Source organism: Podarcis bocagei, assembly GCF_964188305.1.
Source record: "Podarcis bocagei genome assembly, chromosome: 12".
NCBI lineage: Eukaryota > Metazoa > Chordata > Lepidosauria > Squamata > Lacertidae > Podarcis > Podarcis bocagei.
In genome coordinates this window covers 25,088,551-25,101,441 of record NC_138137.1, presented here as the reverse complement: position 1 = coordinate 25,101,441, position 12,891 = coordinate 25,088,551, and the positions used below count along the sequence as shown (strand labels likewise).

The window sequence follows — 12,891 nt, the reverse complement described above, 5'->3', positions numbered from 1 at the left end:
ATGGAAGTGTGTGAAGCGGCTAACGACTGCGCGGGCGGCGGCGGCGGTGACGAAGTCGACGGCGGCGCAGCAGCGAAGGGCGGGAACGAGAGAGGGCGGAGCCTCTGCTTCCTTGCGCAGCGGCGCCGAGGAAAAAAAAAACCTGCCCAGCCCCCCTCCGCGCTCCCGCCCTTGGCTGCGGCTCCCTCCCCGCCCCCTCCTCTTTCCCTCCCCGCCCTTCCGCCTCGCGCGCGCACTCCCCGCCCCCTCAGATGTAGCTGCTGCCGTTGCCGCCGCCTCAGTGCGCGCCGGGAGCCAGGAGACTTCGCGGGAGCCGAGCGCCGCTGTGCACACCATTGGAAGTCCGTATCTTTCGCTTTCTTCACCCCCCCGCCTCACTTTCCTATTTCCTCCCCCCCCTCTTCTAACGGCCGTTCGGAATAACAAGACGGCGAGGGGTGGGGGGGGGAACCAGGGCGCCTCTCTTCTTTCCCTCATTATTAGGATTATGTTTTATGTAACTCTGTGAGGGAGGCTCAGGCGTGGCCGCTTTCCCTTCCCCACCCCGCTCCTCCCGCCTCAGGTTTGGGCCGCCGCCGTTTCTTTCCGCGCCTTGTGGGGCCTTAAAAAAAACAAAAAACCCCACAAGTGCTCCTACCAGCTAGGCCTTTCCCACCCCGAACCCGCTTTGGGGGCTATTTGTTTGGAGGTGGGGGGTGGGGGAAGAGGACGATGACCACGCATCCCCACCCCGCCTCGGGCCTTCACTTCTGAAGTTTAAAAATCGCTTGCTCCCTAGTTGGTGTCTTAATGGGGATTGTAGCCGGGGGCTGTTTCTCACTCCGCTCCCGCTTTTTTCCCCCTCAAAAAAAGAAAAAGAATCAGCAAATGGTGATGGGGGGAGGAGGCGGCACAGGCCGCGAACAAAGCAGAGATCAGAAGCGTGGACTTCTATAGATCTATAGATATAGATGAAGGTTCAGTGCCTTGGATGGGGGTGGCGTTGGGGTTGCAGATGGGGGTCAAAGCGTGGCGGTGTCTTTTCAAGCTCGTCGAAGAGAGGAGGCAGCGACGGCGGCAGGAAGTCGTCCTGAACGACGCGGTGATATGGCGCTTTCCACCGCAGCCGATCCTGCATCTTTGCCTTCTCATGTTCTTGGTGATGGGAGAGGCCCGTTTGGGTCTGCTTTCCTTCCCCCTTGCGCGCTCACCTCGTGCAATTAAGACCTATTTTAGCTTTCATTTCTTTGCAACAGGCCTTTGTTGCTCTCGCGTTCCGGGTTTCTTTTCTTTCCTTTCTCCTAAATGGAAGCACGATTGGCCTGGCTTGAAATTGTCCTATGATATCTTATCTCCTGCAAGGTGGTGGTGGTGGGAGGCGCTCAGGATTGCTGAGTACAAGAGAGCTGCGGGGGAGGAGGGAGGGGGTTGGTCTCTCCCTTGCTTTGCTGAATCTCATGGCTGTGATGCTACTTTTATAGCCCTGCAGAGGAAACGCCATGAATCAGAACTGCAGAATTTGAGAAAGTATTTTGTATTTACTTATCTAATGTTTTGGAATTGGCAAAATGTTTTATTGTACAGTTTATGTGTAAAGTTATGTGTCAAAAGGTGCAGTGGTCACCTATATAGTAGATGTACTGCTGATTAATAGACTAATCCTGAATCTTCTTGAATGGTTGCATCTACCACTGATCTAAGTACATACAAATGGATTCAGGATTCTGTAATATACCTTACAGTTGAAGATTTTATTTCATTATAACTTGTTGTCTTAGAGATTTTCAAAATAACAAGTTCCTTCAAACTTTTTTTTTAGTGCTAACTCAGGCTGTGTGTGATTTGACTAGTGAAAAAGCATATAATGTATTGTAGGTAACTGTTATTCCAAATAATAACTAGCATAATGGAGGTTTAATTTCATACTCTATTAATGTACTTGAAATAGTTTTTTTCCCCATCACCTGGATAGAAGAAGGACCATACTTGTACTGAGATGCCTTTCTCTGAGTAATGCAACATTCCTTTTGTCATGCATTTTTCTAGTAAAAGCTCAGCAAGTCTGCAATAAAAATGGCCACCAATAAATCTACATTGGTAAGTTCATGACCACCTAAAATATGTAAGGATTTTACCACCATATTTCTTCAGATTTATTAAGTTGGCATCTCTGTGTAAAAAGATACATCCACATCTCCCCTCCCCAGCATTATTTTCCAAAAAACACCAGACACTGAAAGTGGGTGATATCCAAATGACTTGGACTCATTTGGCTCAAGTAACATAAATCCATTGATTTCAGTGCATATTCTGAGTATGGCTGCATTGGATATCAACAAGTAAGGTTGCTGGAAACCACTCTGAGGTAAATTTTTATAGCGATGTGTTTTGTTATTGAAGCCTGATACATGATTCAATTACTCACCTCTGTTTTATAGAGGTAATAATGTACGTTTCGCTTGAGGAAATGGGAGATTGCAATCTATTTAAGAGGGCATGTGGTGGCATCTAGTGCCAGTTCCAGTTTATATTAACAATTATATTGTGGTAGCAACATACCTAAGAGACGTGGGTGGTGCTGTGGTCTAAACCACTGAGCCTCTTGGGCTTGCCTTATCTTCACGGGTGGTAGGTATGTAAGCCATGGTTTGTTTGCATATGATCATTTAATATAACTGATCATGATTCCAGCACATACTAAAACACTTGACATGAGGTCAGAGTTGGAGGTCTTGGTTTAATTGAGGTTGTTTTCTAAACACTTGGATGCCTGGGACACAAGAGACCTGTTCAGGCATTAAAGCCTTTTTATGGTTGGAATCATGCAAAGGGGAGAGTGAGACACTTGCTGGCCCTGCTACCTGCACTGGTGCACAGCCTCCACACCTTGTGTAAGGTGTAATGTGATTTAGAACCCTGCACATGAGGAGCACAAGTACTGCAGACCTTTGTCCTCCAATGTGTGGAGGGCAGTGGGGACAGGGCACAAGAGGCAGGACCCTGGTGCCCCCTAATTTCCAGAGTTCTGATGCATCAATAAGGCTTAGTTATATTGTTCCTTCTGAATTAACTGTCACCCTTCATTCTTACACTTAAAATGATAAATATATACGTGCTTCCTGGATCTGCACCTTGAAAATTTGGCACATGTTTTTTGCAACTACAGCGGGGCCTCTGGTTGCGAACGGGATCCATTCCGGAGCCCCATTCGCAACCTGCGTCTGCGTACGCACGGGTCATGATTCGCCGCTTCTGCGTATGACGTCATTTTGCGCGTCTGCACACATGTGAGTGGCAAAACCCAGAAGTAACCCTTTCTGGGTCGCCGCAGGACACAACTTGAAAAAACGTATTATGAAGCAAACATAACAAGAGGTACGACTGTACAGGATGGTGGCCTGCCCGCTTATTGCCTGTGTTCACTCAGTCAAGGATGAAGCTGCGTTTCTAAGCAGTAGGAATATTTTTGGGAATTCCCGTCCTTTAGTTAACTTTGTAGCATAATGCAGTACTATTCAAAGTGGTGGTCCTTGATCAGCTGCTGGTCCAAGACAACTCCACCATAGTCCAGGTTGGGATGCTTCAGGGTCCAAGTAAGATATTGGTCCCTGGCACATGGAATTGGGAAATGGACATCTTTCCTCACTCTTGCAAGCTTAACACAACTTGAGGGAAGATCCATGTGCTTCTCTAGCTCCTAGTTGAAGGTGATCGTTAGAATGGCTATGGTCCTACAAGATGTAGCATGTGTCACCAACTGCACAAATTAGTCCCTTTTACCTCTGGACCTGGAGAAAGAAGCTAGAATGATTTGCATGGTAGCAAATGTACATTGAGTTCCTTGGCTTCCTGGCACCCAAATGAATTCTTACTTTCCTCCCTTCCACGTTTGCAGCCAGAAGGGAAGGGAAGTCAGTGTCCCCAAGTAGCACTGTGTGTCTGAAGCACTTTCGGGTATCTTGTCCCCCATCGCTTTTTGGAGCTGGGGAAGCAGCACTAGGGATAATTTCTGGCCTCAAGCAGAAATACAGAGCAAGGTGAGGTACCAACAGCTCAGTTCTGTGCAGATCTACTCTGTGGTAAGTCCCACGGATTTAGATGAGGCACTGCTAGATAACTGAGGCCAGGCCAGCCAACACTTAGGGACTTGTGATCATGTAGTCCAATGCGTCATTCTTTTTTCCCTGGGATAATGTTTTGCTGCACATATATTACTAAAGAGAGGAGGGAATCAGTGCTGCCTTTGCCCCTCCTCAATCTACCAAGTATGGAACAAGGATGCAGCCAACATAGTAGCTTCATTTTTCAAGGTACACTTCAGCCCCTCTCCTGGAGCAGTATTGGCCCTTGGCATGCAATTTAGAAGGTGCTGAACTGGGAGTATTATCAAATAGTTCCTGAGAGAGAAAAGTGATCTCTTAAGACGGGTGGTAATGGGAATTCAATAGTAAAAATTAGTTGTGTCTGTAAGATTCAGTAAGTAAATTTAGAGATGTAGCGTTTCTAGAAATTTGAAGTTATGGAGGAAAAATACTCATTTTTTGTTTGGGAAAATGGAATTCAGTGGGGACGGGTTAAATATGGACACAATACTGGCTTTGCTGTCAAATCTAAGCTTATTTTACTGTTTTAAGATCATAAAATTCATCATTGATCTAGCAGTTGTCCTATTTACTGTATTTATTAAATTACATATCAATCCAAGGGATGTTTACGCAGAAAACACACCCATTTGGTTTTACTCCCAGGTGAGGAGACAGGAAATGGAAGAGACAAGTTCTGGCGCTATTTATTTTGTTCTTGCTCTTCACATTTCAGAGTTTAAAACTCCTTCAGGAGCTGTAAAAAAAGTGGATCTCCAAAAACATTGAATTGTGAACTTAAGCTTTTTAAAAAACCAACAGTTTCAAACAGGCTGTGAAGGTTGTAAATTAAGAGAAAATTCTTTCTGTGTCTCTGCATGATACTCCCATCATTCCCGATAGCAGTATTCCATACAGAAAGAAAATTCTGGGATTTTCACAGAACAATGCTTTTGGGGAACCTAGAAATTTGCAAGTGTTTACAACTCCTAAATGAGTGCTTAACTCCTAACAATGCATACTATTGCCCAGTAAGCACTGGGTCTTGTATGCTTTTTCTGGCTCATAATGGTGCATCCTGCTCACACATAGGATTGCATCTCTAAAAGTATTGGTGCATTTAACTAATTGCAAAGAGTAGATGATAGAGTTTTTTCAGTGTTCCCCCAAAATTTTCCTTTGGGAGGGGAGAAGGAGGAGAGAGATAGTGTCCCCATTCAATAATTCTCAGCTTTTTTCCATTTGCTTTCACATATCTATCTACAGTATAGGTCTTATGTAATATATTATTACATTGTACAATGGTATGCCATTATTAGTATGCATAAATTTTAATTATGTATCAGTTGCTTAAAAATACGCTGGGAATATTTTTAAAAAATAAATCTAGATCAACAGTTAAGCTTTTAACTGAGGGTGCAGTTTGAAAATTGAGAACTCATTGTATCAGTGCATGGTTTCTAAGGAAGGGATAACATGAATTGCAAATCCCTCCACTCCGCCAAGAGCTTAAAATACTATAGGTCTGTTTGACAGACTGGTGTATGTCCCCTCCTCACATGCAAGATTGGACATGAATGATCCATGCATGTCAGTGCTGGCGTGTCATGTAGAGTGTCAATGCAGACTTAATTAGTAATATGGCATGCATATCTTCGTAAACTTTTGATTTCTTTTGTGCTTTATTCGAAATGTTTTCAGGGATATGACAGTATAACTGCACAAGTAGGTTGCTAGTTTTGTATTATCTCTGAAATTCCCATAGTTAGAGAGGAAACTACCTCCACACACTGGCAGTCTTAACTGATGGAAACTGTCTCCACATATTCGCATTCCCTTTGTAATCTTGGTAGCACTTGGAGGGCAAAAGACATTAACATTGCCTGTTTGGGCATATTATGTGCAGTGTTCTTGTACATATGTATTTTTTTTCATTTCTGCCATACCCATTTTGAATAGGTGATTTCCTATATCATACCTCTGTCAAGCTGTTTTTGACACTTAACTGAGTATCAAAAGACATTTGCCATCTGGAAAAGCAAGTATATTATTATGGAGCTGACAGAACATGGGATTTCTGAATCATGGCCATTTCTTCCTTCAATCTAGTTTTCTCCAAAGGAATGTTTGGTGATCAATATACAACATGATTTCCTCATGTTTGCTATTTTGAATGCCTAAGGATGGTGTTAGAAACTGAGATATGAGAACTAGGAGCTAAAGGGCACCTTAAACCTAAGTTATTGGCACAACAACAGAATATGTCAGTGCGTGTTTTATAACAAGAATACAAAGCTGAAAATGAATGAACTGCAGCTAAAATATTACGTTCATTTTTCACATGGTCTAGACCAGGGACGTCCAACTCCCAAGAGACTGTGATCTACTTGGGGGGGGGGGCTAGCAGTGATCTACCCATTTTAGGGGGGCAGGTCAAAGTTGTTGAGAGCTTTTTTTAGAGGAGTAGGTCAGACTTCTAAATGTGCAAAATTAAAATAAATTGCTCACCAATAACAGCTGCTAAGAGCCGAATGCAGAGCTGCAGCAGACAACAAAGGAACACACACTAAACACGATGCAGGGAAAGACCATTGGGGAGGGGGCGGAAACATAATTCTAAACAACACGAGCAATAGGGATCCCGCGATCGATCAACAACGATCATCCAGGGGTCGACCAGTTGGACACCCCTGATCTAGTCCTTCCCCTGCCCACCACCTAATATTCTTCAGAGGGTCTCTTCTCCAATCTTCAGAGAGTAATTGGAAGTGGAAAGGCAGAAAAAGGTCTTTCTTTCCTTCTACTCTGTAGTTTTAATGTGAAGTCTTAGGTGCATTATTGTGCCCAGAGCTCAGAAACTGCTTGCACTAATGAAATTACCTGTCACAAAATGTGCCTGAACAAGGTGAGTTTCGAACACTGCCTAAGGAGTGCTTCCAAAACTCTGTCTGCCATTCTGCACTTGACTCTTGAACTGCAGCACTTTTAGCATGACACTAATATACTGGTTTCAAGCCAATGCATAGGGAAAATTTGGAAAAATAATCCTGTTACACTAAATTGTGTATTACTGAAGTTGGAATGCTTTGAGGATGATGTGGATGTAGTACTTTGTTATCTGAATGTTTGGCTGTTAAGTGGAGCTTAAAGTGATTTTCAGTCTTATTTAAAGTGTGCTGTGCTTGATTTATAAAGTTCCAGCAATGCAATAGACATTTGTATTAGTGAACAGTAAACACAAAGTTTCAACCTAGCTTTATCAAGAACAACTCTGAAACTTTTGCACAAGTATGTTTTTGCACATGTATGTTCTGCTGTCCATAATGAAAGTCAAAATCATGCATGGATGTAATTGTTAAATAAATGTTTCAGATTTAGCATCTGAAAAATGCTCAAGCTGCTATTAACTGTTGTTGAATTGCTATTAACAAGCATATATAACTCACTGGTCTTCAACTAATGGCTCAGGACCCACTACTGGGTTGCTAACTGATCAAAGGTGGCTTGCAGCAGCAGCACTACCACAATATAAAGTGAAAATTTTGCTATTTGTAGTAAAATTTAAGAAATGGGTTCCCAAATGCATGTTTCAATTGAAGGTAGGTCTGAAAAAGTTGAAGACTATTGGTCTAAGATGTATGCAAGTAATTTAAAAAACTAAAAAAGCTCATCCTTCTATCTTCTATGTGCCTTCCCAAAATTCATTTTTAAAGCTTACTTTTTATACAGTATCTTTTAATACCCATCTGTACAAAGTGAATGGCAATAAGCTATATGGAACAAAATAGCAAACAATTTTTTCAAACAAAAGGATTTAGAATTCATTGCAAAAGAGATTTGGAATTAACTTCATTGACCCAGAAGGGTTCTTTTTACAATAATTTGTTCTCTCACTGAGCAAAATACAAAATTTTCCATGAGAATCTAAGTCCTGTAGACCTAGAATCAAATAGCAGTATAACTGTTAAAATACATCTTTTCGAATGATTTTGTTTTGTAGCATAAAATGGGGAAAAAGCAGAATGGCAAAGGCAAAAAAGTTGAAGAAACAGAACCTGAAGAATTCGTTGTGGAGAAAGTCCTGGACAGGCGTGTAGTTAATGGCAAGGTTGAGTACTTCTTGAAATGGAAAGGATTTACTGAGTAAGGAGCTTCATCCAGAACTACTATTTTCAGTGCTTGGTTGGTTGGGGGTGTAGGCCACAATTCCATGTGTAGAGCTGAAAACATTTTGAAAGAACCACATAGCCAAAAAGAATCACTTTTCCCTGTAAAACTCTGACTTGGCCTGTTTAGAAATGATTTAAATTAATAATAGCTGTATGGTGGGCTGTAGTAAAAAATAAAAACAGCTCTGGCTGTGTGGACGCCTCTTCAGCCCATGCTACCGATGGCAGTACCTCCCTTCACTATTGGCAGTATGTGTCATTTGACACCCGACTATAACTACATTGGTACCTCGGGTTATAGACTCCACTAACCCAGAAATAGCACCTTGGGTTAAGAACTTTGCTTCAGGATAAGAACAGAAATTGCACGGTAGCAGTGGGAGGCCCTATTAGTTAAAGTGGTACCTCAGGTTAAGAACAGTTTCAGGTTAAGAGTGAACCTCCAGAACGAATTAATTTCTTAACTAGAGGTACCACTGTAATCCAAAAGCTGCTGATTGAACTAGAAATTAAAACTGAATTAATATGGTCAAGAACCATGCTGCCATCTTTGTTAACACACATTAGTCACTTTAGAAAAGGTTACAAATCTTAACTACAAAAATAATCTGCTTTTTTCTTCTCAGTCAATTCTATACATCTTGCTGAAAATGTTTCTTAGTGTACTAGTCCTTGTTGAGTGCAAGACCTCTTCTCTCACCCCATCTAGTTTGCAAGCTTTTATAAAGTGTAACATAGTCTGTCCCAGTTATGCATAATTAACAAGCATATGTTTTTCTAGAACCTTGCTTTGTTATTGAGCTAAACATGCTATACTTCTCTACTATAAATAGCAATATAGCAGCATTGACAAAGTAAGCATTCCAAGGTTTTTAAAAGCAAAAATCTAGTTTACCAGGAACAGAAGAATATTGATTCATTTCTCCTGGCGCTTGTGAAAGACTAGAAACTCGCCCTAAGTCTAGAAACATCCAAAAAAATTCTTTGTCCTTGTGTGCAATTCTGCATGTTTGCAAACTGAACATTATTATAGGGCTCAATTGACATATATAGCGTTGCTTATGTTACTATTTGTGGACTCTGAAATAATAATTCAGCTCATTCAACAAACCTTACTGTCTACACGTGGGTAACCCATGACCATTTTCCCATAATCTTAAGTCTAAATGATTGTACACAAGTAGGTTGGAAATATTTTTACAGAATCTGTTGTGACCCAAGTTGGCCCACATAAAATTAAATTGCAGAGAAATATGACTTCAGTGTCTTTAATAACTGAGCACAATTTAGCATTTTGGTAGGGTGGGTGGTCGACTTAATAGAGTTTGGCCATCTGATCCAGATTTCTAATTACTTCCATTCTTTTTTTCATGAATTCTGTTTCAGTGCCGATAACACATGGGAACCAGAAGAAAACTTGGATTGTCCAGAGTTAATAGAAGCTTTTCTGAGTTCCCAGAAAGCTGGTAAAGAAAAGACAGAGGGTGCCAAAAGAAAATCTCTTTCCGATAGTGAGTCTGATGACAGCAAATCAAAGAAAAAAAGAGAGTCTGTAAGTTGGTTTGGTGTTTGGATTTCTCCTAAAATACATTGATGAGGTGTAGTGGTTAGTGTGTTGGACTAGGGTCAGTAACACCCAGGTTCAAATGCCTGTTCAGCCATGCTACTCATCCCAACCTATTTCATGGAGTTGGGAAGATACCCTGCAGGTGTGGGAGAAGCAGGTGTGCTAGGCATGGTGGTGACCTGGTGGATGGGATACAACTTCCATCATCCTGTCCAATGGTCATGATTGCAGTACTGAGGAGTTTTGAGCCCGACAAAATCTGGAAGGCTATAGGCTCCCTATTCCTGATGTAACGTATCCTCGGTTCCTTGAACAAAGGTTGGTATAAAATCATAATATAGTGGTTAGCCATGCAGCTTTTAACGTGATGAATACAAACTTAAATATCTCCTAAGAGCTGTTATAGCCCAGTTTTGCAAGCTGCTTGTACTAGGTTACATCTTGGTATCCTCTTTAACATTCAGTCTGAAAAGTTTCTAAAAATGTCTTCTGATCTGCAGAAAGTTAATATTTTAGTACTGTGAAGTTATCAGTATGTTCATGGAAAGTGAAATGAAACAATTGATGGGTAAAAGAACTGAAAGCTTGGTGTAATTTTTTATTATTATTTTTTGCTGACATTCTGGAAGACCTTTGAGGGGATTTGTGTGTTCTATGGCAGCTTTTCTACAGTAGTTGGAACGTATTTAAATGTTACTCCATATTTAATCAAACAGGTTGATAAACCCAGGGGATTTGCAAGAGGTCTTGATCCTGAGCGAATAATTGGAGCCACAGACAGTAGTGGGGAACTTATGTTTCTTATGAAATGGTAAGTGGTAGAATGGAAATTTCAGCAGCAGTGCAAAGTGTGTCTTGGACTGACCTTGATAAAGAATATAATTTTCCTGTTATAAACTGACTGATAGGATGTAATGACTGTTGGTAGTTGGGTTGGTCCTCCCTCTGAGCATTGGTAATTTTGGTCCTTTACTACTTAAGGAGTTTAGAAAACTTAAGAGCACTCTTGTTGCTGTTTAGTACCAAACTAACTAGTACTAGGCTTTAAACTGAAGAGAGCCCTAGCCTATTTTGTTACCACCTCTATCAAACTTAAACCACTATTGCTGGTATTTAGTTTTTACTGTACTTTTATGTATGATTATTTAAATTGTTACAGTTTAAGACTGAATTTCTACTCCAAAGACCATAGCTACACACTTGCAGCTCAGTTTTATTCATGTGTTCTTGAAACAAAGGCCTACTTACTCCTACAGCATTAGCAGCTACATTCGGAAATCTCCCCCAACAGTTACTATTGACTACTTTACCTCTCAGTTCCAAATGACTGCTTTACTGATGGCATAAGATACCCAGTGAACAGCAACTTAGGTTTTGTTACAAATGGGAAGAGATACCTAGTATGCCCCCCCCCTTTGAAGAGCTGCTACTGCCCAAGATTCTCAGTTAAGCAAACTTTGAATAATTAGAGCAGGAATTCTGAATTCCTTTGACTCTTTTAATGATAAGTCTATAACAGGGGTCAGCAGGCTTTTTCAGCCATGGGCCGGTCCACTGTCCCTAAGACCATGTGGTGGGCCGGAATATATATATATATATATATATATATATATATATATATATATATATGGATGAATGAATGAATGCCTATGCCCCACAAATAACCCAGAGATGCATTTTAAATAAAAGGACTTAAACCACTTAAAAGGACACATTCTACTCATGTCAAAGCATGCTGATTCCCGGACCGTCCGTAAGCTGGATTGAGAAGGCGATTGGGCCGCATAGACCCCTGGCCTATGATAATCATGTACATGCTTGCCTGGGAATAAAGGTCTGCTGCATTAAATCAGACAAACTTTTGCATAAATGTGTCTAGGATTGGGTTGTGTGCATAACTACTACTGAAAAGGTCGAGTAGCGGTACTTCAGACTGCAGGCTCACAAAATCCTGAATGCATGTTCTTTTCTTAAAACAGGAAAGATTCTGATGAAGCAGACCTGGTGCTCGCCAAAGAAGCAAATGTTAAATGCCCTCAGATTGTAATTGCTTTTTATGAAGAACGACTAACCTGGCACTCATGCCCAGAGGATGAAGCGCAATAATTGTTTGAGTTATCCCCCTCCCCCCTTTTTTTATATATGTATGATTATAACTTACCAGAAATGTTGAAAGCTACGTTTTAATGAGACAAGTTTGATTATTTTTGAAGTAATGTGTTTTGCATAAACAGAAAGAAAAAAAAGAGTTTGTGCTGTTTGCTTTGTTTTATTACAGGAGAGCATTTGGTACTGCTTTCTTCATTTTAGGCAAAGTGTTTTATAAAACTTGATAGTTAATAGTGAACCCTAATGGCAGATTGATCAAATTCACAAGTGTTTTTGTAGTTCTCTACGACCGTTGTGCATGCATCTTTCCCCCAGTTTAGTCCTTTCAAGTCTTTAGTATTTGTGGCTACTTGGTTCTTAAGGGACCAGGTAAAAACTTTTTAGTAAGTGGAAGGTGCAGGCTGTATATTATTTACTTTATTGTAAATACTGGTGAACACTTATCAATAAAATAGTTTTATATTATTGTTCCTTGTTTTCCAAACAGTGATAAGCTTAAGAATCTTCAGAAAAATAGCATCCTCCAATAAAAGCACTGGTACAACGTTCACCAAGCAGAATTACTGCAATGAGATTTTGCATGACCCCTACTGTTTTGCCCACAACTTTCCTTGGCTTGTGTCTTAGAATAAACTAACTTTTGTTTCAGGTGGCCATACAAATCTCCAGTAGCATGCTTTTAAGTTTGACCTAACTGGATCATGAGCAATATTACATTTCTCTGTTTCTAGAAGGTCAGTGTCCAGACTTGGTTGCCATTTCTCCAGTCAAAGCAATTTGGTTTCTAAGGTGTATACTCCGGATTGAGATGAGTTTGGCAGAAGTGTGTGAGAGGATACAAAGCCATGTTTTTACCTAGGGCCATACTACAGACTGCTCTGGCATGATGCGTGCAACACAACAGCATAGCTCAGCTAGTTAGAGCATGGTGCTGATAACACCAAGGTTGCAGGTTTGATCCCCGTACCTGCATTGCAGGGGGTTG

At 41.1% G+C, this 12,891-nt stretch overlaps 1 protein-coding gene across 4 annotated transcripts; it reads left to right on the top strand.

Moving 5' to 3' along the window:
• The first annotated feature begins 202 nt into the window (after window positions 1-202).
• On the top strand, window positions 203-12,371 carry CBX3 (chromobox 3). 4 transcript variants are annotated; one of them, XM_081164982.1, is made up of 6 exons: window positions 203-341; window positions 2,026-2,076; window positions 8,062-8,204; window positions 9,617-9,782; window positions 10,514-10,608; window positions 11,777-12,371. In XM_081164982.1, exons 2-6 carry the CDS (start codon window positions 2,053-2,055, stop codon window positions 11,901-11,903), a joined length of 555 nt encoding a protein of 184 aa, XP_081021108.1. In that variant the 5' UTR covers window positions 203-341; window positions 2,026-2,052; the 3' UTR covers window positions 11,904-12,371. The 4 variants fall into 4 exon arrangements, with proteins under 4 accessions (XP_081021108.1, XP_081021110.1, XP_081021109.1 ...); XM_081164983.1 differs by lacking the exon at window positions 203-341 and adding an exon at window positions 424-562; XM_081164984.1 differs by lacking the exon at window positions 2,026-2,076.
• The last annotated feature ends 520 nt before the right edge of the window (window positions 12,372-12,891 follow it).